The following is a 25,034-nucleotide window of genomic DNA, read 5'->3' on the forward strand; positions in this document are numbered from 1 at the left end:
ATTGTTCATTAGGAGACAGGATTTTAATTCATCTTCTTTTCCATATAATATAAATATAATAAATTTGCCTAGTAATCAGCAATGCATTTATATTGCGATTCTAAGACAATCCATTAAAGAACATGAATATAAGTGCATTTATCAAATAAAAATGAATACAAAGTAATTTATATTCCCTACGTTTCAACCAAATGTATCTCTTTGATTTCTCTTTCTTTGGCACATCTCTGTAGATCAAAACATACAATATACAATCTTTAAAAGTCAAAATCAATAACACCTTCCTTGAATTACAAATTCCCCTGGATGGGATGTTGGAATTATCATACCTTAAATTGTTAACCACTAACACTAGTATAGTCACAGTAGGGCAATGTCTGAGGAAAGATAGTCCCACTGGAAGACAAGGCAGATGCAGGTGAAGTGGGTGAACAAGTGTAAAATCAGACCTGCTTTGCCTAACCATATACCTCTAAAAAATCCCAAATGGGGCTGGGGTTGTGGCTCAGGGGTAGAGTGCGACCATGTGTGAGACACTGGGTTCTATTCTCAGTACCACATATAAATAAATGAATAAAATAAAGGTCCATCAACATCTAAAACAATTTTAAAAAATCCCAATGGTCACAGATTATGGACTCCATATTAACAATCTTACATTTGTAGTCCTGCAGGTCACAGTGTCTTTCACTCTGTAATTGGTTTGATTTCTATAACTCTGTGGGGTAAGTGCATTATAGTAAACTCCCCCCCCCTCTTATAACTGCATGGATCTCAAGTAATTTCAAGTAAAATGATATTTAACATTTTTTTCACAGAAAAAAATGGCCCAGAGAGGTGAACTGATATTTCCCAAATCTCAAGGCTACTTAGCGGAGATTTTCAGATGTCTACATCTTTAATTACTATATTTTCAGATTATTATTATTATTATTTTGGTATCAGTGATTGAACCCAGGGCCTTTAACCACTGAGCCACATCTCTAGTCTTCTCCCCCTTTTAAAAATTTGAGACAGGGTTTCGCTAAATTGCTTAGGGCCTTGCCAAGATGCTATGACTGACTTTGAACTTGCAATCCTCTTGCCTCAGTCTCCCAAGCCGCTGAGATTACAGTAGGTGTGCACCACTGTGCCTGGCTATTTTTTCAGATTCTTTAGACATTTGTTCGGTTCAAATGCAAATAATATGGTATATCCGCAGAGAGAATATTTTTAGAAAGTATATCTTTATATAAATATAGATTTTTCTGTACATTAGTGCTTTTTTGAAACATTGATCTAAAAGGGTTGAGTGAGTATGTTTTTGCTAATGCCCTACTTGTCTGTCAAACTTTAGCCAGCTTCTATCATCTGGAATCCAGCCTCAAACTTGGAAGTTAGTGGAAAAAAACTTGGAGCAGTAAGGAAAACAATTGCCATAAAGATTGCCCACTATTATTAGAAGATTCAAAGAACCACTCTAGGCTCCATCCCAAAATGTATTGATTTATTTTTGGTTGCTAAATGGCTATAAAATCTACAGCTGTAACTCAGTGATAGAGTACTTGTCTAGCAAGGGTAAGGTCCAGAGCCTGATCCCAAGCATGGGGGTGGGGGGGAAGTTTGATAATACTTTAACCATATGGTTCCCTAATCCACTAGGAAAATAATTTAAAGGGATGAATGGGTTCAGTGGTGAAATGTTTGCTTGGCATGCATGAGGTCTTGGGTTTGATCCCAGGTACTGAAAAAAGAAAAAAAAAGATAAATGTTAGAATCACTATTCATTCAACAAATGATTTTTAAGTGCCTACTAAGCCCTAAGCATAATACTAAATGCTGGGAAAACAAAGAGGAAAATATAAAGGGACAAATACCTTCTTAGACTGGTATGCTAAGTATCACACTGAAGGAAGTGAAGGAAGTTATAAATTCCTATCTAATCACACTGTTCTACTTATGAGGGGAAGACAAGGCTTCTTGGAAGAGGTGATATTGAGTGAGTCTTGGGGATTGGGTACATTAAAAAGAACTTGGGTTAGGGATATAGTTTGGTGGTAAAGTGCTTGCCTCACATGGACAAGGCCCTGGGTTAATCCCTAGTACAGCAAAAAAAAAAAAAAAAAAAAAAAAAAGAAAGAAAGAAATTAAGAAAGAAAATTTTGTGGGGGTTGTACTGAGGATTTAACTCAGGGGTGCCTTACCACTGAGCCACACCCCCAGCCCTTTTAATTTTGAGAAGGGTCTCACTAAGTTGCTGAGACTGGCCTCGAACTTGTGATTCTCCTGCCTCAACCTCCTAAATTGCGGGGACTACAGGCATGGGTCACCTTGCCAGGCAAAATCTTGTCTGTTTGAGGAAGTTTCATGTGACTAGAAATGTGACTAGACAGAAAGGCAGGGACTGGATCTTGGGACTCTGTATGCTACGGATTTGAGGGTTATTTCATAGGCAATGAAGTGCCATTGAAGGTTTTAAATTGCAAAGTGATTCCAGGATAAGTCTTCAATTCTGAATGTTTCATCTGGGTGTTACTGTAATGTGATCAAAATGAGAAGCAGACAATGGGAGATCAGGTGGGAGATCAGGTATGAGACCTGCAATAATTCAAGATAATGGCTTAAATGATAGAGGTAAATCTAGAAATGGACAGAAAGGAACTGATCCAAGAGACTGTAAAAGCGTAGACTTGCAGAGACTTGTGATCTCATGGAGGAGAGGAAAAAGGGAAAGAAGGTTCCATAGTGCATCCAGCTCTTTTGCTTGGGCAAACTGGGTGAATAATGCTGCAAAGACCAGGAAGAGAGGGTCGGTAACAGGTTTGGGGAGAAGGTAATGGCTTAGAGCATAAGGGGATGAGGACATTCTGAAACTCCACTAGGGAGCTTGATCTACCAACTGGAGTTCAGGGACAGATTCAGGCTGGAACAGTCACCTTCAGCAGCAGAAAGAAGCTTCAGCTAACAGCAAGAGGCAGAGTAGATTTAAGGCTTGGAGACCATAAAATTCTGGGAACATTTTGAGGCAAACTGCCCTCTGTGCTATTCAAGAGCTCCTGAAGTACTTACGTATTTCCTGTCAGACAACTCATTTTAGGGCAATAATTTCTTAATTCCTGCCCTTGTAACTCCATTCTCCAAAGATGCCATGGTGATATTTTATCCATATCTGTATCTCTATTTTTTTTTTTCCAATGCTAGGTATCAAATCCATGGTCTCAAACATGCTAGGCAAGTGCTCCGACACTGAGTGACATTCCAGTCATGGTGACATTTTAAAGTGTAAATCATTATATTACTCCTTGCTTAAAAGCCACCAGTGGTTTCTCAGACTCAAATCTAAACTATTTAGCACAGACCCATAAAGCTTTACCTGTAACTGGGTCCTGTCTACCTCTCTAACTATATCTCCTATCACACAACCCCTGGAGTTAACACTGCAATCCAGATAGTTTGCTCCTCCCTCAGGGCCTTTGCACTTGCTGTTCCATGTCTGAAATGCTCATTTTTATAGGTCTTGCTGACTGGCACCCTCTCCAAATTCAAACATCTCTGCTGAAATGTTTCTTTCTTGACCAGTCTCCCACCCTACCATTCCTCATTCTCAGCTCCATACTCTTTACTATCAACTTTATGGAACTGACCATTATCTGAATGCATCTTGTTTATTTACTGTCTGTTTTACTGGAAATGGTGATGTGCAAAGGTAAATTTTCACTCACTTTTATTATTCTTTCATTCTTTTTGTGTGTGTGGGCTGGGGATTGAACCCAGGGCCTTGTGCATGTGAGGCAGGCACTCTACCAACTGAGCTATATCCCCAGCCCATCACTTTTATTATTCTTTCTAGGAAACTGGAAAAATGGGATGGAACCACATAGCTGAAGGCCTTGAATTCCCATTGGCAAGTTTAATTTACTAGTTTCTCAAGAGCCAGAAAAGTTTTAAATAGGGCAGCTACCTTGTCAAATGTTTAAATATTTAGGTAAAATGTTATAAAATATAACAACTCCAAGATTCTGACCCTGTGCACATTTACCAAGACACATTTAATTGCCTTAACTACTGCACACAAAGTTGCTAAATATTGGGGCTGGGGAGATAGCTCAGTCGGTAGAGTGCTTGCGTTGAAAGTTGCTAAATAAATGAGAATAACAAGAATATAAAAATGACTGACATAATTATCTGAAATCAATTTTATGTTTTAATTAGTTTTGTAATATAATTGTACAGTTGGTTCCCAATCTACTTTTAGTCTCCCTTTTGTCAGTGGAGTCAAATAAAGTCAGATGTCACATCATTTTAAAACTATACCAAAGGCCTAGGTCTTCCACATTCAGCAGCAATGCAGTTCTGCCCAAATTTTCAAACTGTGGTGTAACCAGACTTGGATTAATGGCAGTGCCCTAGGGATGGGTAATGTTGAGCTCTTTTAATCCAGTTGGGAACTGTTTTTTTTTTTTTTTTTGCGGTGCTGGGGATTGAACCCAGGGCTTTGTGCTTGCAAGGCAAGCACTCTACCAACTGAGCTATCTCCCCAGCCCATGGGAACAGATTTTTCAATTTAACCCCATTCGACCTTACACACTACCTACTGTATGCCAGTTACCACATTCAGCTCTCGGAACACAAAAATGAGTAAGGTACACCCGCCACCCCCAAGGCTAAAATCTTATAATTTAGCTCTGAGTATGTGGTACAGTTAACTGAATTGCATAATTCTGTACAAAGATCAGGTATTACTTTTCCAAAATTACTCCAACTGGTCTTTTAAATATTTACCAGTCTTTGAAATGTTTATGAATGTTCTTTCTTACTCTTCTTTGCTTTTCCACTGATAAAGTCAACATTGTTTCCCATTTCTTGCCTAGTAAGATAGGTTACTCACATTTTGAAACACAATACTCCTCAAATAACTTTTTCCAGCACAGGTTATGTATAAATATAAAGTTTATTTAGCATAGTGTTTAGAAAAATAAGTTCACATCATTTCAGAAAACAAATAAAACACTTAATTGTCCAGGCATAAACCCCCATTACAGTACAACATACATACTTTAGATCTCTTTGGTTGGGTAATTAAGCACAGAAATGTTCTGGGACATGCTCTGTGTGCCATCACCTAACAGTGCAGTAAAGACTCTGTTCCCCCACCCCATGATATACATTCTGTATAGAGTTTCTCTTTGTGTAAGGCACAGTAAAACCATTTGGAGTACATAACTGATTGCCTCTGAACATACAGTACATGCAACAAAAGAATAAAAAACTTTTGAGAACCCTGAAAGCCAAAAGAGTCACATGCTATATAATTTTGACTAATAAAATGTATGGTGGTAATATTTAATTAACTTGAAATGTATCAATTAGATACAAAGTAACAGGCCCTATCATCTAAGTTTTAGGATGACTTTGAAACATCTTTTGTAAAATATATTTCTTTTCCCTACAGTTTTTCTGAATTATTTTTATATGAGATGATCTGTCAAAACATTTTAAAGAATGGAGTACTGGTGGCTATGTACTAATGCACACTCATCTAGGATGTAGCAGGGCAGATTGCTGCTACACATGCCCAATTATCCAACTTTTAACATGCAAGATACAAGGGCACATACAGGGAGATTTAAGGTCAGTGTGCAATTTAACTATTTTTTTAAAAAAATCATCTATGGCTAAAACATCTACCTGCCTTTCACAACATAAGAAAGGCACTAAAATGTGTGTTTAATTCAGTCTTCACTATAATTATACATGAGATAAAATGCAGTACAACACAGGTGCTCTTGCTTGAGAAACAAATGCACCTTCTATTTAAACAATAGACTGTCCTTTACTAGATGTAACTAAGCTAAATGCCAAATTCTGGCTGATAGAGTGCATAGATAGGCTCACACCAAAAATCCCACAGCCAGCAGCAGAGGTTGGGATTTGAAGGGTTATTTGCCCCATTCTGATTCTTCTTCAGGGGTCACTAAAGGGTCATCTGCAGCATCTTCAAGCATTGGTTTATGTAAGGATATTCTGCCACATGAACTCCAAGGGTTCTGAGTCTGGCCCTTGGTATTGCAAAAAAAATTTGCAATTCTGTGCGAGGAGATCATGGGGTTTATCTTATTCCATTCACATATACATGGGCTACATGCCAACTGGCCCTTATTTTACTGAAGGAATAGAAAAGAACAATAAGTTCTTTATAATGTGCATTGATTCTTAACCTGGTATATTGTGTAGCTACCTGGAGTAATTGTAGGGTTACTATTACATCATGTTGAAAATATGAATGGGTTTCCTAGGTAAGTCTTAAGTTTTGTGCTATCTTCTTTTTCATAAGGGGAAAAGAAGAACTCTGAATAAAAGAGGCTTATATTTTTGGAAGACATATAAAAATTTCCAATTATATATGTAACATATATAACTTTTTAAACCTGCCCATCTCCCTTACTGGATGGGTAGTTTTAAATAATTAACAAACTTTTGATAGCTGCAGAAATCAAATGGAAAACATCAGTTTTATGTAAACTACACTACAGAGCCATGTACTTAATCTTGGTAACACAGAACCAAAGAAAAAGCAAGCTGTATAAGTAGTGGTAGAATGGAAGAGAGTTCTAGAACACCTGACTTGGTAAAACCAAAGCAAAAAACATATAGTTTCAGCAGCTTAGGAATATTCACCAATTCCATAAAAAAAAAAAAAAAAAGATAAAAGTTCCTTGTCAAAATGGTCAAAATGATGGGGAATTCTTCATAGGTCTACTCATCTACACCTGTGATTTACATTTGCAATAATATCAAAAGTTAAGTACTCTACGGCCCTTATTCAACATGCTTTGCTGATGGGCATGAAGAATTCTAGAGAGGACCATTTGTCCACATCTTAGTAAACAAGATGTAACATTTTTATGTTTATCAACTTTAAGTCCTCACTGAAGAGACCATTTTCTCACTTTTCTGGCTTTTTAGAGGCCAGAAGGTAACTTTACTCACTATATAAATGAATTGCATTACCACATCTTGCATTCAGAGTCCTGATAAACATAGCTCACAACATTATCAAGCAAACTTCTTATAGAAACTCCAAAAATTTGCTTTTATAGAAGACATGATAATATAGTGCAAACAGTCATGTGTCATAGTGTAGTAACTGATTCAAAACACTGAGAATGAAATTTTGATGGGACAGGTATTTTGCTCAATAGAATCTATGTTTTTTCTTTACTTTAAAATTTTTGTTTTCCCAGACTGCATAATTGATTTTACACGATTTTCTATTGTTTATTTTCACTGTAATGAAAATCATCAATAATAGTTTATCCATTTGCATGATAAACACTGTACACATTATTTAGTGAAACTTAAGTTCTCTAGATTTAAAGCAATTCTGGGATGAAATTAACCCTGTTAGATAGTAGAAAAGAACCATCAGTGCTTTTGTTGACACTTCTGTACCTCACTACTAATAAAAAGGCCACAAGGTAAAAAGGCACATAGAATTCTATATAAAACATATTTAAATGAATCATGTTGCTAAATAAAGAACAAAGATATGAAAAAAGTACCAAAATTCCAATATTGGGAGTTAGAGTTCCTGTTTCAGTGTTATTAATATTGACCTTAATAGACTCCTGATAAAATCATTGTTTTTAAAATTCTACAAAAAGTAAAACTTTGTTGGAAACAATGATGTTTGCTTCCTGTTCAAACAATAAAAATAAATTAAACAGTAAGAAAACATTTTTCTTTTCAGTTTATAACGCCTGAAGTATAAGAGAAACATACACAGTATAAATAAAATTCACTGTACTCAAATCCTACTTACAGAACTGATATATTTACATTCATACTGAAGTTTGTTTCAGAGTTTTTGTGGAGGTTCAAACTTTCTCAGCCACAATGAACTGTTAGCAATAATATTTGGAAATGTGTAGAGACTTAACCAAGACTTTCTCAAAAATGCTGAAAGAGAAATGTGTGTATACACATACATATACATATGTATATATATTTTAAGCTATTTAACCTTAAAAAAAAACCCTTAAAATAGTTTGCAGTACCATCTGTTTCTTAACCTTATCAATGCCCATGAAGTAAAAGTAAACAAAAATAACTGCATTTGTTTCTAACAGTCTTCAGCTATACTTAATTCTGTTAGGTGTATGCATTTAATTTTAAAAAAAACTATCAAGTTCTATTTGACCTTAGAATGATATTGCCAACTAAATAATATCCTCTGACTTGATATATTTCATCTTGTTCCTTTGTCTCCATCTATTTAAAAGAGAACGTTATGTGTGAACAAAAAATCTGCAGTAATGCAGTTCTATGATTGTATATTTAACTGATCTTCATGCAGATCAATCAAAAGTTTCTTGAATGCATTTACTTGCAAAAGTATAGTATTTTCCTTTCAATGGGAAAATGCTTTGTCTTGGGGCTTCTTGAAAAGATTTGCTGCTGATGCCAAAAAAGGGTTTGGGGACGTATAAGAAATAAAATTTATAAGTCTTGCATATCTTCATCCAACTGAACAGTTTGGAGCTTGGCAAGCTCTTTTTTGTCTGTTTCCAGGTCTTCACAGACAGTTTCAACCATGCTATCTAGGACATACTTGGATTTGGAGTCCAGCATCATTAAGCTGTTTGCTGCTTTACTCTCAGAATTTTGTAAGAAATTCTCTTTTATGTTAGCTACTGATTGCAGAACCAAACGATGTTCTCTGACAAAATCCTGGTGTACTGCTGGGGAGGCATGACCCACCTGGTCTTCAGCTGCAGGAACTATTTCCCCAAGGGCAGCCTGAGTCATGGGGACTGACAATAGGTCTTGACCAGTAATAAGGGAACAGTTCTGAAGGGTTGCATAGTTAGTGTTGCTGACGGATGTCACAGTGGATTTGTTGGCCACAGGTGCAGACATTGGCTGGCTATCAGCAATGTCAGGGTTTAGCTCGGTGGGATTTAGTAGTGTAGGGGGAGTCAGGGAAAAATTGTGAGCTGGGGATACATTAACTAATGAGGAGGCCAGTGAATGGAGGCCACTCCCCGAGATATTTTCAGAAGACAGGTTTGCATTTACTTGAGCATTCTGATTGACAGGCATCAACTGACTAAATACCAGGCTCCTTTCCAAACCTTCCTGTTTCACAGATCCTACAGTCTGGCCTGAATTAGGAACAGTGTATACCACTGCACTGGGAGCAAGAGAGCTCAAGAAAACCTTTCCTTGCTGGACTGTGGCAGACTCACTTGTAAATGTGCCCCCATCCGAAGTGCTTGAATTTACTGAAATATTACCTAGGAAAAAAATAAAAGTAATGATTACCATTGATGGAAGTGATAGGGAAAAAGAAAAAGTCACTTCTTTACCCATATGATTTTTTTTCTTTAGGTATAGTTGTCTGGCAAAGTGAAACTTCTATGTAATAATGTAGTCCAATTTGGTTCAGAATCACCTTCATTCAGCATTTGAAACTACAGCTTTACACTTGGTTAAGTTAAAAAAAAATCTATATATCTCTCTCTATATATGCTTCTCTCTCTCTCTATATATATATAGAGAGAGAGAGAGAGAGAGAGATATACCTCAAGTTGGTTCGTTATTACTAACTGATATCTCTTAATTAGTTGGTAATTTTTGCTAGCATTGCCAGTTTGACTAGAAAATATAAATGCAAAATAAAATGACTTTGCTTTGGACTGCTCAATAACTGACATAAAATGGAAATGTAGAAAATACCACATAAAATGAGTTTCCCCTGAGGCTTACAAGTTAATCACATAAGCCTGTACAGACAAGTTGTAGACTTTCACCAAACTAGCCATAAATTAATGTGAAGTCAACAAAACATTCAAAAGGTTTTTTTCTTCTGTTGCTGAGTCAGCTTTCAATTTTCAGTGTTGTAGTAGATAGGAAAAATTAATGATAACACTGAAATGTGCTTATTAAAATACAGATTAACATAAAGGACCAGAACTAATGAGTTTCTAAAAAGTTTGTATCTTTTGAGGCTGTCACTATAATGGTCTGTAGAGAAAAAGAAATGTAAGTGGAAACCTTAGAAGATGTTCAGATCAGATAATTCAGACAGTGCAGATAAACTGGACACCCCATCTCCATTAAAAAAAAAAAAAAAAAATTCCCCCTGAGTCTTTACATGGGAAAAGAGAAATGACAGTAGTGAGATGGTTTAGGCCCCTAAATACTGCCACTGAAGGAGAGATGCACTGGGGGGAAGTTTTGTGGTGGAATTCAGATGTGCAATTTGTTTACCCTACCATGGAAATAGATTTCAACTCTTACCATGGAAATAGATTTCAACTCTTTAGTATTTGCAAAAACAGATTAATGTTAAATTAGGGAATTCTCCTGAATTATTTCTCTTCTTGAATTTTTAGAATAATTGTGATTACCACCTATATGGATAAGTAAGTACCAAGAGAGGCTGTTTATATGTCTTCCAAACATCCTAATGCCATTTTAAGCATCCTGATGCCAAGAAATGTCTTTAAATGAGAGAGAGGGAGAGAGAGAGAGAGAGAGAAATACCCTATAAAATTTCATTGCAGAAATACTGATGTTAAGAAAAACATTTCTAGGTATGTTTGGGCTATTCCCTAAATGAATGTTTCTTCAGGCTGTCCAAATGAAAAAAAGCACTTTTATATGAAAACATTTGACTTCAAATTATGCTCTAGAATTCTTGTAGGCTGCTAGATTTTAGCAAAAACTATCTTAAAGAGATGTTTACTTTGTGTATGTGTGTTTGTGAAATTATTTACAAGTGTATATGTGAAGAAAAATAGACAACACATGCAATATTCCCAATGGCTATTGAACATGAGTAAAATAATATTTCTGTAAGTATAAAAACTATAGTATATACAAAGGAAAGGGGAAAGACAGGTATAATCTAAAAATGATTTTTAAATACAATTGCAACTGAGTTATATATTAAACATTAATTTTAAAATCATTAAAACACCAACTGAAAAATCGTAGGTAAAAAGTATACCTTTGTAATGATGGTAAGAAAAGAAATCCCTTATTTTCTCAAATTTTTAGCAAATAAAAGATATAGATACTATACTTTCTCATATAAATCCTAACAACAGAAAGGTTAGAGTTGTCTAGACATTTGAAACAAGGCTCCATGTGTTTTTGAGAAGTCATATCCCCAAAATGCTTTATCAGTAATAGTAATACACAACTACTATAAGGGAATTTGCTCACTGGACTCTTCTGGTTAAATTGAATGCCCTCAATTCACCCAGATAGTCTAAGGATTGATGGTCCTGTCATTTAACTATTTTAACTTAAAATGCTACTCTTATTTCTATTTAACCCACTTAAAAAAATAACATCTGTGGGACATTTTAAAAAATTAGATATTAGTTCACAGTAATTTTCTATGGTAGTACTTTTCTGGATTATAAATAATAAGCATTTTTAACTTTTCTCCTTCCCCAATGTACATACTAACTTTATGTTCAAGGTTTTTTTTTGGGGGGGGTGTACCAGGGATTGAACTCAGGGGCACTCACAACTGAGCCACATCCCCAGCCCTATTTTGTATTTTATTTAGAGACAGGGTCTCTCTGAGTGCTTAGCACCTTGTTTTTGCTGAGGCTGGCTTTGAACTCACTATCCTCCTATCTCAGCCTCCTGAGCCAGGGCTCAAAGTTTTTGTTTTAAATGTTACCTATTATTTGGAAATTTTCCTAAAGAGGGAAAAGGAGTTAGAGTACAATATTGTAAAACTAAGTACTTTGGTTTTTCCTGTAGCTTTCCTATTTTTGCCGTATATGGGATACTGACTTAGCTTCACTTTTCCCATAACCTGGAACAAAGAACAACTGAACAGTATGCTGCAGGGCTGGCATGTCTGACTACCATTTTACCTAAAGAGAAACAAACAGAAATAAATTTACAGTCATTTTTTCCATTAGTGCTTCTAATAAGCTGAAGTAGACCATAGCTGTGGAAACAACAGAATTGTGCATGAATTGACTAATTTTTTTTTTCTTTTTGGTAAAACCACCTTACAGAAAGCTGGGTCTTAAGGCCAGCAATTACTTAAAAGTTTGCAATTTCAGATTTGCTTATAGAAAGGCAAACGTGCATCAACATCTCCCACTCTTGAATTCAAGGGGCCATGTAACCTCCACCATCAAATATTCCTGTTTCTCTACAGAGACAATGACAAATGATCCAGACTTGCTTAAAGTCAGTGAAGAGTCACACATTAGCCTAGGCTTTGCAAAACTTGAGATCAGTGCTTTCTCTAGCAGATTGCTAGTAATAAAGTCACAAATATATATCAATAAGGCTTATAGTTGTTTTATAAATGAACATGCACATTTAGGGGGGTGAGTATACATCCAGAGTAACAGAAATCCAATCACATATTCTTCTGGTTTTAAGTCATTTTGTTTTAGTCTTAATTATAGGGGGAACATGATTCAAACTTAGTATAGTCTTTTTAGCCTGTTCATTTAAAACATTTTTGGTCAATAATGCTTAGGTAAAGCATATACGTTCTTACCAACTGTTCAACTTTTTATGTTCTTAACAGCTTAATTCATTTTTAATTTAAAAATGTTAAACAGTGGACATCATTACTTAGTTTGTAAGCACTGATTGACATATTTCTGTAACTAGAATTGGCAAGACTTATGAACTGTACTTTTCCATTCAGTTTTGTGAAAATAAAATCTCATTTCATGATGCAAGGAAATCAAGCAAGCTGTATATTACATGGGTGATGTTAAGGAGAATTATATCGAGGCTGTTCTGCAGCTGTGGCAGCCCATGAGGTACCTGACCAGTAACATCAATCTGTAGCTCTCACTAAATATGCCATTTTCAGCAGCAGCCCAACACATTCCATGGTGCATTATGGTACCCAATGAGGCTTTTACCTTGCGAAGCTGCCACTGAGACAGGAGGCAGCTGCAGTGGAGAGAATCCAATGCTCCCATTAAGGAACTGGCCGTTTGCTCCGGAATTGGGGATCTGGACAATGCCATACTGGTTAATTTGCACTGGTGTAGTAAAAGTCACTACAGAGCCTCCCTCCTGGGAAGCCACTGTTTGAATGCCTTCTCTTTTCACCTCAGTGCTGGGTATCAACCCTGGGAATGACACAGGGGCACTGGGGCTGTAGGAGTTGGTGGCTGCTGAGTTAGCAGCAGAACTCTGGAGGACTTTGAATTCCTTCACATCCTGGGAGGTAGACCCCAGTATGTCAGTCATGGCTATACCATTGCTCACAATGTTTGAAGACAGTTTTGGTGGGTTCAATGACACTGTCTGTGTATTTCCCACATTTAATCCATTAAGGATAACTCCATTGGGTCCCTGAATAAAAGAATTACCATTAAGGAAGACAGGTGAAGTACTTGCAGGTACCAAGCTTCCATTCAACAAAACTCCAGAAGAGCTTAATATCTTAGTATTTCCAATTTGTTGCATATACACTGGCTCCATGTGACTGGAAAGGCTGAGGTTGGTGACGCCATCTGATGAACCTGAGAGTGGGTGAGGAGACAAATCCTCATGGCCCTTGCTGGATTCATCTTCAGTGCTGGGATTGCCATCTGACTCACTGTACAGAAGGGAAAATCAAGATATTCAGAAGGTCAGGGGGATGACATTCTGCATGGTGCCATTTGTTTAGAAAACAACTTCTAAACCCATTAAGGGCAGTATTTAAGGAAAGCACAGCAGTATCTACTAGCCCTGTTTAAACTCTGAGACCTTTCAGGAGTTTCTGACCAGGGAACCAGGAAAGATAAATTCTCAGATTCTAATCATTTTTAATAATAAATTCAGGGAAAGGCCAGAGATGTGGAAGACGTAAATTTAGCTACAGAACTTAGTTATGAATTTTTATTTTTTATAGCACTGAAGTGCTATTCCTCACTGTGAAATATGCTGCTACTTATATCACAGGAAATACTCATTAAATGAGGTGATCAGTTTTTCCTGTTTAGGAATGGCTTCCCCTCCCCTCTGACCTATTCGGATTAGTGTTAGAGGCATGTGAAACTGCCAAAGGAGCAGAAGGTGTGAAGTGTTCAGCTTTATTCGCCATTAGTTAACAAGAGATCATTTTCTCACCTGCTCCCAAACTTCTACTCCACCAGACTGACAACTCTCTCATTCAACAAAGAGGCTGTCCTTGTTGTAGGAAAGACACTTTCAACCAAAGAACAGTTATGTGCAGTCGCCTTTGAATCCAAAGGAAGCCATAGGAACCTATTTAACATACACCATCCTGTGCCCTGGTAGGTGGGAGGCAAAGGGTGTGGGTCACTCAGCCGCCTGGTAACTATCAGACCCCTTCCAAGAATCCTGTTCCAGGCATGTGTGTACACTTTTGCTCCCCGACTTGGGGAACGTATCAAATTGGGGCTAGAGATTGGGTGGGCTTTTTTCACCATTTGGTTAGAGGCTGGGTTGAGAGAGCAGAGCACAGGCAGTTTGGAAGCGCGGTGTGGGACTTGGCCCAGCAGAGGATCTGACATCCCTGCAGTGGCCCGCGGTTCGCTTTCATGCCGAGGGGAGGGGATTACCCAGGCTTTGGGCTGCGGGGCCAGGAGCGCGGAAAGCCCTTTGATTTACGAGCTGAGGCTGAGCCGCCGTCGCCGTCTGCGAGGGTGACTCACCGGGGGTGCGGGTGGGAGGTAGATCCGGAGAGGGGCCTAAACCAGGCGACTAGGCCCGGGGCGGGGGAGCGTGGAGTTGGTGGGGAGGGGGGTGAGGTTGGCAGTGTGGCGTGGGGGGCGAGGGAGACTCTGGAACACGCCCAGTTTAGGAAGGTAGGCTGCTGGGCAGCTGGCCTGCGCGCTGTGTCCGCTCCCCACCCTCTGACCCCCGGCCTAGCAGATTCCGTTGGTGCTTGGGCGCGGGGATCCGCGGCCTCTAGCGGGCAGGTGGCCTGGCCTAACCAGCGGGCTTTTTCTGGGTCCCTCCGCAAGTTTGCGGAAGGTGTTTTCCAGTCTCCGTGCGCGTTTTGTTTTGGTTACCGGGAGGCCGGTCGAGGGCACAGAGCCTCTCTCTGCCTTGGGCGAGGCAAGCGGCAGCCGTCGGGCCCCCACCGGGTCCTAGGGGCAGGAGCTGCAAGGGCGGGCCGCGGCGGGCTCTGGAATGTACCAGGTGATCACCTTCACCTGGCCCAGACGGGCTGGCTCCCCCGACTCCCAGATTCCTTCCCTGAGCATAACCTTCGAGCAGAGTTTGGATTCTTTCTCTCCAGTCCCCGCAGGGCTGGAGACACCATCTCTTTGGACGACCTTTTCCTTACTTTTCCTCGTCCAACAATACAAACATACATGCGCGCGCGAACACACACACACACACACACACACACACACACACACACACCAAGTGTCTGACTCCGGAGGACACACAAAAGAGGTGGAAAACCCGGTATTTCTACTGGAGAGGGGAAAAACCTGCCAGTCAAAAAGTTCAAGTCCGAAAGGGTGAAGCTCAAGGAGGGACTGAGTTGATAGCGCCCCTACTTCTTTCCTGCTGTCCGCCTTATGCCAGCCTGTCTTCCACCTCCCAACTACCGTACCAGTAGAGAGCCACGCAGTTAGGGGACCGAGGAAGGGGCCCAGCAGCTCTGCTACCCCCGCGGCGCTGAAACCCGATCCGAAGTTGTTCAGAATCAGGTTTCAAAACACGGCAGAGCCGAGCCGCACCGGCACCCCACGTTGCGGTGGCCGCGAAGGGAACCACAACGGGCAGGGTGAATGATTAACTCTGTCATGTTAAAACCTCGACGTCCTCAGACCCCTTCTGGGTCGCCAGCCACTACGAAGGCTCTCTTACCCCCAGGGCTGCCTCGCCAACCTTCAAGGAAGACCCGGCGGCAGCCGAATCCTGGGGATACAGAGAGTGTGCGCGCGACAGGCCGGGTGTGACCCAGCGGAGGTGCGGACCCGGCCAGCACTGGTAGCCTTTGCGGGCCTCAAGCGGCAGCGAGAGCTGCCCTGCCGGCGTCCGCACGCGCCTCCTTTGCCCGGCCAGAACCAAGGAGAGAGTGGCAACTTCAAAGCCAGAGGGATGGGGGTGGGAAGCCGGGCAGCGGTGACCAGCCGAGGTGGGGGCGGGGACTGAGACCTAGGCAGGCGACGAGAAACTTCTGGGGGCCGGAGGGGGAGGGTTAGGAGGGAGGTTCCCCCCGCCCCTTGCCACCGCCGCCCCCCACTCCTGGTGCGGGAGTGAGGTGGGGGCGGGGAGAGGTGGGCAGCCGACCCGGCTGGTGGGGAAGGTAAGCGCCATGTTTGCGAGCACTTGGAGGAAAAGAAAGCCGGGAAGGGGGTGGGGGAGAGGAAGGGGGAGGAGGAGGAAAGTTGGCGCTCACCTTTTGGACTGGGTCTCCGAGGGGTTCCGGTCGCGCTGCCGGCGGTTCTTGAACCAGTTGCTGACCTGGGTGAGGGAGAGGCCGGTGATCTTGGCCAGGTGCCGCTTCTCGGCCGGCGAAGGGTAGCGATTCTGCTTGTAGAGCTCCTTGAGCGCGTTGCGCGACTTCTCCTTGAAACAATACACCGTCTCCTCGCCGTCCCAGATGGTGCGGGGCAGGGGGAATTTCCTGCGCAGCCGGTACTTGTCCACGGCGCCCAGCGGCCGGCCGCGGGCTCGCTCGGCCTCGGTGTAGCGCGCCTTGTACCAGAGCTGCTGCAGCAGCGGGTGGTTGGCCGACTCGAAGCTGTGGCTCTCGAGGATGCTGTAGAGCTCGGGGTAGATCCCCTGGTGGAAGGCCACGAGCGCCCGCGCCTTCAGCAGGCTCTCGTTGCCACGTAGCAGGTCGCTCTGGGGCAGGGACCACAGGAACCGGGCCAGGCGGTCCAGGTTGCCCCCCTGCTGCAGCGCCTCGCACACGCAGGCGACATGGTCCGGCGAGAAGGCCAGCGGGGTCTGTGCGGTGGTGGTGGCGGCGGCATGGTGGTGCCTGCCCAGAAGTTCCGAGTGGAGTTGTACCTGATCCGCCGCCGCTCCGGCCGCCGCCGCCACTGACCCTTCCTCTCCGCTTACCCTGGCGGCGGCGGCCGCGGCGTCCCCCGGCTCCAGGGGGAAAGGGGCTGGAGCCGGGGGGCTCAGCCCCGCCGCCGCGCCCCCCGCCACTTCTCGGTGCGCCTCCTGCCCTTCCGAGGCGCTTTCCATCCCATTCTCCTGCTTGATGTCCGCCGCACTTGCAATCTGCCCGGTGGGGGAGGAAGAGGACATTTTTTGTTGTTTATTTTCCTCCCTCCCTCACTCCCTCACACTCTTTTCCTCTTTCTTTCCCCCTCTCTTACTCCTCCTCCTTCGTCTCCCTCCCCCTCCCCCCCTCCGGAAAGCCCACTCCCTCCCTCCCGGTTTCGGCTGGATCTGGCCGATCAGGTTTCCCCCCGGCCACGCAGTCACCATTAAGATAGCTGCTAGAGCAAAGTAGTGTAAACGGATAGCTGCTTTCTGCCGTTCCCCCAACGTGACTCCTCCGGTTGCTGCATACTATATGGCACTGGCGGCCCGGCCGGCCTGGCCGCGCCACCTCATTGGCTATTTCGCATTCAGAGGGAGGAGGAGACACTGTTTCTATCCCTGTCGATCACCCGCCTCCTACTCCACCCCTTGCCTTTCCCTCTGCTCCTGACCCCCAGGCACCTATACCTGAAGGCAAGCACCAACATTCTTTTCCGACTATGCTGCTGTACAGGCAATTACCTAATGTGGCCTGAAAACTGGACAACTCTTTCAAAGAAAGGGCCTGTGATTTCAGAGGGCATATTAGTTGTGTGGCCTTACGGTCTGGACGGCTAAATTCTGAACAAAGAGACAACCCTCAGCATCTAGATGACAGAACTTGGAGAGGACAATACAGAAGTTTCTCAGAATGTCTCCATAATCCCACCCCCTCGGATGTCTTTATCAAGGATTTGTATTCAGAAGGGTCAAGAACTGAATGGCACTGGGCAATATTCTGAGGCGGCAAGCATTTAGAGTAAATTAAAATTCCAAAGGGGGAAAATGTTTGAAAACCTTGAAGTAAACTGTGTTAATAGCCCACCGAAAAGGCAAAAACAAGAAACCTTAAAAAGATGTGCTTAACCTTGTCACTTGTGAACTGGCAACCCAACTGGGATGAACATGATATAATTAAGCATACAGAATACTGAATCATATGTTTATCCTGGATAAGTAGTGTAAAAGAGATCTAAGCTTAAAATTATAAGAGTCTGAATATTCAAGTCTTAGAATATTTTTAATATAAATGGATAAATAGTGCCCCCCACCCTGGTTCTGGGGACGGAAAAGTAGTTTTTCCTTGAAGATGATATTCCTGGAAGAAACACCATTCTTTATGCGTGGTGTCCTCGAGGAGATCAGCGCAGGATCAGCAGCCCTCTCCACAACATAGATAGAAGGAAGATTGCCCTCTGGTCTGAGGCCGAGTGTGGGGGGTGGAGTCTATTGCTGTTGCCTCTGTTGCTGTTGCCGTTGTGTCTCTTTTTTCAAGGTTTGCTTGAGGTCTTAACTCAGAAAGTGATAAACCCATTTATGCCTCTGACTACTGTGGGTCAGTTGGGTCTGGCCACCACTGCTCTTTCTCAGAATACAACCTTTTAATGACATCACACTAACCTTTACTTCAGGTTGGCCTTGCCTCGTTTCTGCTTCCCAACTACCCATAACTGCCTACTTCAGCACATTATAAACAGCTGTTTAGGTCACCTGCTGTCATGATCAGCTGGGCAAGAGGTTTTCTTTTTTGCTGTGGGGCTGCATTTTATTGCTGGTCAACCAAGATGTCATTTGACATAGGATTTAACTTGTTTTTGTACCATCCTAATATGATTAAGCCAGAAGTGATGTCTGGAAGATTTAAATTTCATAGTTGTAGAAAAGACCACTTGCTTCTTCTCCTTTGGAAACATCCAGTTAGGTATCAAGCTTCAGGACAATATCTGAGATTCAAAACTCTAACTTTTAAAAACAGTTTTATTTTGGAATAATTTTGACTTAGTGGAAAATCACAAAAATAGAATTTCCACTTCTTCACACAGTTGCCAGTAATGTTAACAGCTTAGATTATAAGGGTACATCGGCACTTTACTACTTATTAAATTCTAGACCTTTTCTGGATTTCAGCAGCTTTCTATTAATGTCTGCTTTCTGCTTCACAATTCAATTTAGGACACATATTACATTTAGTTGGTAGAATTTTTATTTATTTATTTTTCACAATATTGGGGATTGAATCCAGTGGGGCTTTACCACTGAGCTATATCCCCAGTCTTTCTTAATTTTTATTTTGAGATAGGGTCTTGCCAAGTTGTCAAGGCTGGCCTGGAACTTGGTGACCTTCCTGCCTCAGTCCCCTGAGAACTGGGGTTACAAGGGTGTGCCACTGTGCCTAGCTAGTTCCTTGAAATTTTAAGGCATGTTTATCAGAGCAAAGTAGACAGGAGGTAGTGTGGTTTGGTGGAAAGAACAGGGATTTGAGAACCAGCTATCTAGACATAGGTTTAATCCTAACTCTGCCATTTATTGACAAGGTTGTTACAGGATTAAATAAGATGTGCCCAAAAGCACTTCATACATAATTAATCCTTAGTAAATGTTCTCATTTTTGTGATTTTGCAAAGTAGGAGACTTTTCAGTTTTATTGCTTAATTTGAACACCTTTGGTTATATTAGGGCTTATTATCCAATATCATCAGGTCATAGGAATCTGCTTCAGAATTAATATCAATCAAACATAGGGCGCTGACTTAGAAAAGCACATATTGGGCAGCTGCATGTCTTCTGTGTATTCTAGAACACCAAGTTCAACAGATTACACAGAAGCAGCAGTGGCCTTTTATGACTTCTATACATCAATGACAGGAAGAGATGCTTGTAGGATCAAAAATGAAATCCAATCCAGCCTCCAGGATTTATTTATTTATTTGCAGCAGGAGCCTCAGAGTTCATTCTGCCAGCACTTCAAAATGATCTCAGACATAGCTATATTGCACTGGGGTACCAGACTGTGTGTGGAGTTTATCTCAGGGCACTGGTTTTGCCAAATGGTTTGTAAAATTGATGAATACCTGTTTATGCTTCCAATGTTTGCAACATCGTTGTGCTGACATGCAGTATTACCTGTGCAGTGATTTCAGGAAAGAGTTGAGACTGGGATTATGAGAGTGTGAAGAGTGCCAGAAAACCCACGCTGCTTGTTTCTGTATCTTTTCCTGCCAGCCTAAAGAGAGATGAGGGTATGTGGAAATCTTCTGCCATTTTAGTGTTTTGAAAAAAATATGGTACAGCATAACATGCTACATTTGTTTGATTATATTTGATAGTTTTGTCACCAAAATGGAGATTTCCTAATTCAAGGATGATTTTGGCTGTCTGGAAGATGGAAGAAAGGCCATATAACTATTTCTTGGTAAGTTTTTCTGTTCAGAAAGCTTATACAGTGGTACTATTAAGGGAAGTTAGGTTCTAAAGTCATTTCCCATCAATTGTTATTTAGAGATGGTTGCAATGTAGTGAACATTTCTGCAGGATCATTCATTTGCCAAACATTTATTAATCTTGACTAAATAGAAGGCATTGCATTAGGAACCAAAGGATAAAAAGATGAATATACTGGTAGTCCCTGACCTTGAAAAACTTAAAATCTTGTGGGGGAGATAAGATATATTTAGGAAGTAAGACATTTATGTGTAAATACAATATAAGATATCTTACGATACTCTTATAAAAGAGACTTTGAGAGGAGGGGGGCAGTGGGGAGTGGATTTTTAGCTCAGTCTTTAATGGTGAGAATTTCAAGAGGATGGGGATGGTAGTTCAATAGAGGCAAAGAGAATGGAATGTGAACAGCATGGAGCCATGGAGGTGCGTGGCATGGTAAGTGGTATATTTCTGAAATATCAAATAATCCTGTGTTTCTGGAGTGTGGGTGTTATGTACACGTGTGGAGGAAGATTAGTTTAAAGGTGTGTTGGAGACAAATTATGAAGGACTTTGAAATGCTCAGTTTGCTGTGGTGTGTGTCTGTGCATCATCTCATAGCCCCCGTTGATTGGTCCAGGATGGGCACTTGCCTCAAACCAAAATAATCAGAATCTTTTTCTGGGGTTTTCCAAATTTGTACTAGAAGGATTAAGACTGGTAGAGGGAGCCTTAGCTGTAATGCTTCGGAATTCAGTGACCAAGGAATCTGCCTGTGTAGGACACTGCCATGCAGTAAGTGAGACAGAGGGGACCTAGTGAGTCACATCGGTGACTGTGGAGGGAAGACATCCTGGCAGAGGCTGATTGAATGCCAGGTTCTAATCATCTCCTGGCAGAGCAGCACTCTTGCCCTTTTGTGATCATATGAATTTTTCCAGGAGATAGAAACTGTTCAAACTGACTTAGGCAAAAGGATGAATTTATTGAATCTTGATACCAAACAACGGGAAGGGCAGGAGTGCAGCTGGCTGGATTTGAGGACCTGCTGTCCTCCTCCACCTGTCTTTGCTGTTCTCAGGGACTTAGTTTTCAAAGGAACTTTCCTCAGGAGGTGGGAACATAGCTCCCTGCAGCTCCCAGCTCACTTTTTTATAGTGTCATCAAAGTGGCTCTTTTGCTTTTCCCTTCCTGCCAGTTTGAAAAATTCCATAGCAGATCTCTGATTGGTCCAATAAGGGTTGCATGCCAACCTCTGGGCCAGAGGACCAGCGTTGCAATCGATTGGTAGGCCCAGCAGAACACATAGGCTGGGGGTGGGTGGGTAGGGACTATTTTCCATAAGAATTGGAGAAAGAAGCTTTCCCTAGTAAAGAAACACAGCTCTAACTATGCCCTTCAGATGAGAGAAGCCCCATGGGGTTGCATAGCCTTGAGGCTGGAAAGGAAGGTCTACACTTAAGAAACCCTGCCCTGGAGGGTACAATCTACAGTTAATTGAGGTGGGAATGCTAGAGGATGAGCCGATTTAGGTAGAGAAATTGTTCAATTGGTCCCTGTGCTATTTTCAGCTATGTAGGAAACTTGATAGTTTGCTGATTTAAAAAATTATACATATACATTTTTTGTGGTGTTGGGGATAGAACCCAGCACTTGTGCGTGGCAGGAAATCACTCTGCCACTGAACTGCACTCCTAAAAAGTTTTGTGGTTCTTCTACCCAGGCTGAATTTCCATTTGAATTAGAAACCTGGTACTTAGCAGCACTTTTCTCCTCAAAACTCTTTGGCTCTTCTATGTGATTTGAGCCCCACCAGTCAAAATGATGTACATTTCAGAGTCTGTTATATACAAAGCATTATAGTGGGGTCTTTATACATGTTCATGTTATGTAATTTAACCATTAGAGCAATCCTTGAAGCATATTACATGGAAAAAGGAAACTGAGGTAAGTGATAAGAAATTTGGCTCAAATACAGGTTTGTCTGATTTATTTAATTTATTATTATTATTTGATCCTGGGGAATTGAACCCAGGGGTGCTTTACCACTGGGCTATATCTCAGTCTTTTAAAAATTTTAAATTTTAAGATAGGATCTTACTAAATTGCTTCAGGCCTCACTAAATCGCTGAGACTGGCCTCTAACTTATGATCCTCCTGTCTCAGCCTCCTCTGTTGCTGGGATTACAGGAGTGCACCACAAAGCCCAGCCAAGTCTGTCTGATATAAAAGGTGAGGCTCTTCCTATTACCTTACACTGCTCCTTTATTTAATGTTACTGTTAATAATATTAATATTACTATTAATAATGTTGAACTTTTATCACTGTTGTTAGGTACTATATTAAGCACTTTAGATGAAACACCTCATTCAGTCTTTAAAAGTATTATCTTCAACTGATCACTGGAAGATCTAAGGCTTGAGGTTCTGTAACTAGTAAGTGAGGATGCCAGCATTTCTGTCAGGTTCTCTTAGGGCGAGAGACCAAATCTATAAACACTATTTTCTATTGCTTGCAGCTCCCAAGTAAAGCTTATGTAACAGAGTTCCAAGCCAGCTCTTGCTGACATGCTTCCCTTTAGCAGTTTACTACATGGTAAAATCGTAAAGCTGGTGGCAGTTTCCTCTCACAATCTTCAGTACTTTCTTTTCCTTTCCCTTGATTTTTTTTGGAGCGAGGGTGGATACCAAGAATTTAACCCAGGGGCACTTTACCACTGAGCTACATCACCAGTCCTTTTTTTAAAAAACTAATTTTTAAAAATTTACAAATAATTTTATTTTATTTTATTTTTGAGACAGGGTCTTGCCAAGTTGCTGAAGGTCTTGCTAAGTTTCTAAGGCTGGTCTCAAACTTGGAATTCTCCTGCCTCAGCCTCCCAAGTTGCTGGGATTACAGGCAGGTGCGACTGCGCTCTGCTCTTTCCAATTTTAAGGTTTGGGAGAAAGGAAAATCAATTCAGTTCCAAGGTTGGGGTCTTCTTTTAAAGACATCATTAAAACAGTTCCAGTATGGATAAACTACAAAGCCAACTGAATGGATGACTTTTCATTGTCATGTTGTCTAAAAACTTAATTTTCTCATAAACAACATTTCTTTTTTACCAAAGTTTCCTGCTACGTTAAAATATAAAGATCTTCAGGTTCCCTTTATTTTTGGAGAATTTCAGTCTGAATTATGTAACTGGTTGGATATGGTCTTTTAAAGTAAGTAATAGCAGCATAAAAAACCCTCAGGTCAATCAGCATATTTGTGCTGCCTAGTTGAGTAAGCATTCATTGGTTTAACTCCTGTTTTTTTTTTGTTGTTTATTTATTTGTTTGTTTTTGTATTGGGAATTGAACCAGGGGTGCTTTACCACTGAGCTACATCCACACTTTTTTTTTTTTTTTTTTTTTTTTTTTTTTTGAGACAGCCTCCACTAAATTGCAGAGGCTGGGCTTGAATTTGTGATCCTCTTGCCTCAGCCGCCTGAGTTGCTGGGATTACTGGCATGTGGCCACCACACCTGCTGGTTAATGCCAGTTAGTGAACAATATGATCAAAGAGATAATATTGCTTGCTTATTAGGTTTGTCACTGATGTGTACTAATGTAAAACCCCAAGCTGCCATACCCTGCCCTGGCCAGCTGGTGCCTAGATGTGATATCTGGCTGTTTATCAGGCTCCTCTTCCATAACCCATGAAAATCCCAACTGTATTTTTAGTCTATTTTTGCCTACTGGTTTCACTGTTTCAGAGTGGGAGTTGGACAGTCCCTTTCTATTTGTTCTTTTCTATATTAGGTACTGGGCATTGAATTCAGGGACAATTTATCATGGAAGCACATCCACAGTCCTTTAAGTTTTTATTTTGACACAGGGTCTCCTTAAGTTGCTGAGGCTGGTCTCAGACTTGTGATCCTCCTGCCTCAGGCTTTCGAATCACTGGGATTATAGGTGTGTGCCACCATGCCTGGCTATATTTTTATTGAAAAGAGCAAAAGTGTTATGAAGAGTTAAAATTCATTAATATTTATTGTATGGGTTATTTTGGAAAAAGTTTTCTGCATGCTCACTTTAATAGAGTTTGGGTCAGAGGAAGGTGATAACAAGACATGCTTGACATTAAAAATTTTCGCAGTAGCTGGGTGTGAGGATAGCAGGTTCAAAGCCAGCCTCAGCAATCTAGCAAGTCTGTAAGCAATCTAGTGAGACCCTGTCTCAAAATTAAAAATGACCTCTTCCTCAAATGGTACTGGGAGAATTAGAAATCCATATGTAGCAGAAGGAAATTGAACCCCTCTCTCTCACTTTGTACAAAACTCAACTCAAAGTGGATCAAGGACCTAGGTATTAGATCAGAGACTTAGGCCTAGTAGAAGAAAATGTAGGCCCAACTTTCCATCATGTTGGCTTAGGACCTGACTTCCTCAACAAAACTACTAAAGCAAAGGTAGTAAATTCAAGAATAAATAAATGGGATGGTGTCAAACTAAAAAGTTTCTTCACAGCAAAGGAAACAATCAAGAATGTGAACAGAATGAATCAAACATCATTACCCTATGTAAATGTATGATTATGCAAATGGTATGCTGTTACTCCATGTACAAACAGAAACAACATGTATCCCATTT

At 41.1% G+C, this 25,034-nt stretch overlaps 1 protein-coding gene across 5 annotated transcripts; it reads right to left on the reverse strand.

Moving 5' to 3' along the window:
• Positions 1-1,593: 1,593 nt before the first annotated feature.
• On the reverse strand, positions 1,594-17,483 carry Six4 (SIX homeobox 4). 5 transcript variants are annotated; one of them, XM_047542511.1, is made up of 4 exons: positions 16,355-17,249; positions 13,356-13,585; positions 9,228-9,275; positions 1,594-1,723 (listed from the first exon to the last, which is right to left on the reverse strand). In XM_047542511.1, the coding sequence occupies exons 1-4, from the start codon at positions 17,215-17,217 to the stop codon at positions 1,638-1,640; spliced, it is 1,227 nt and encodes a 408-aa protein (XP_047398467.1). In that variant the 5' UTR covers positions 17,218-17,249; the 3' UTR covers positions 1,594-1,637. The 5 variants fall into 5 exon arrangements, with proteins under 5 accessions (XP_047398467.1, XP_047398466.1, XP_047398464.1 ...); XM_047542510.1 differs by having other exon boundaries at positions 12,900-13,585; XM_047542508.1 differs by lacking the exon at positions 1,594-1,723 and adding an exon at positions 17,398-17,483 and having other exon boundaries at positions 4,918-9,275; positions 12,900-13,585; positions 16,355-17,190.
• Between the last annotated feature and the right edge of the window lie 7,551 nt (positions 17,484-25,034).

The sequence above is a fragment of the Sciurus carolinensis genome, chromosome 2 (assembly GCF_902686445.1).
Source record: "Sciurus carolinensis chromosome 2, mSciCar1.2, whole genome shotgun sequence".
Lineage (NCBI taxonomy): Eukaryota > Metazoa > Chordata > Mammalia > Rodentia > Sciuridae > Sciurus > Sciurus carolinensis.

Bases quoted from the DNA above. Each gene is read 5' to 3' on its own strand.
- Six4 (XM_047542507.1), bottom strand. From the start codon at position 17,217: ATGTCCTCTTCCTCCCCCACCGGGCAGATTGCAAGTGCGGCGGACATC. The intron at 13,586-16,354 runs GTGAGCGCCAAC...CCTTCTGTACAG, and splicing joins TCGGAGACCCAGTCCAAAAG to TGAGTCAGATGGCAATCCCA. The intron at 9,276-12,899 runs GTAAAAGCCTCA...TTTTTTTCCTAG, and splicing joins CTCAGTGGCAGCTTCGCAAG to GTAATATTTCAGTAAATTCA.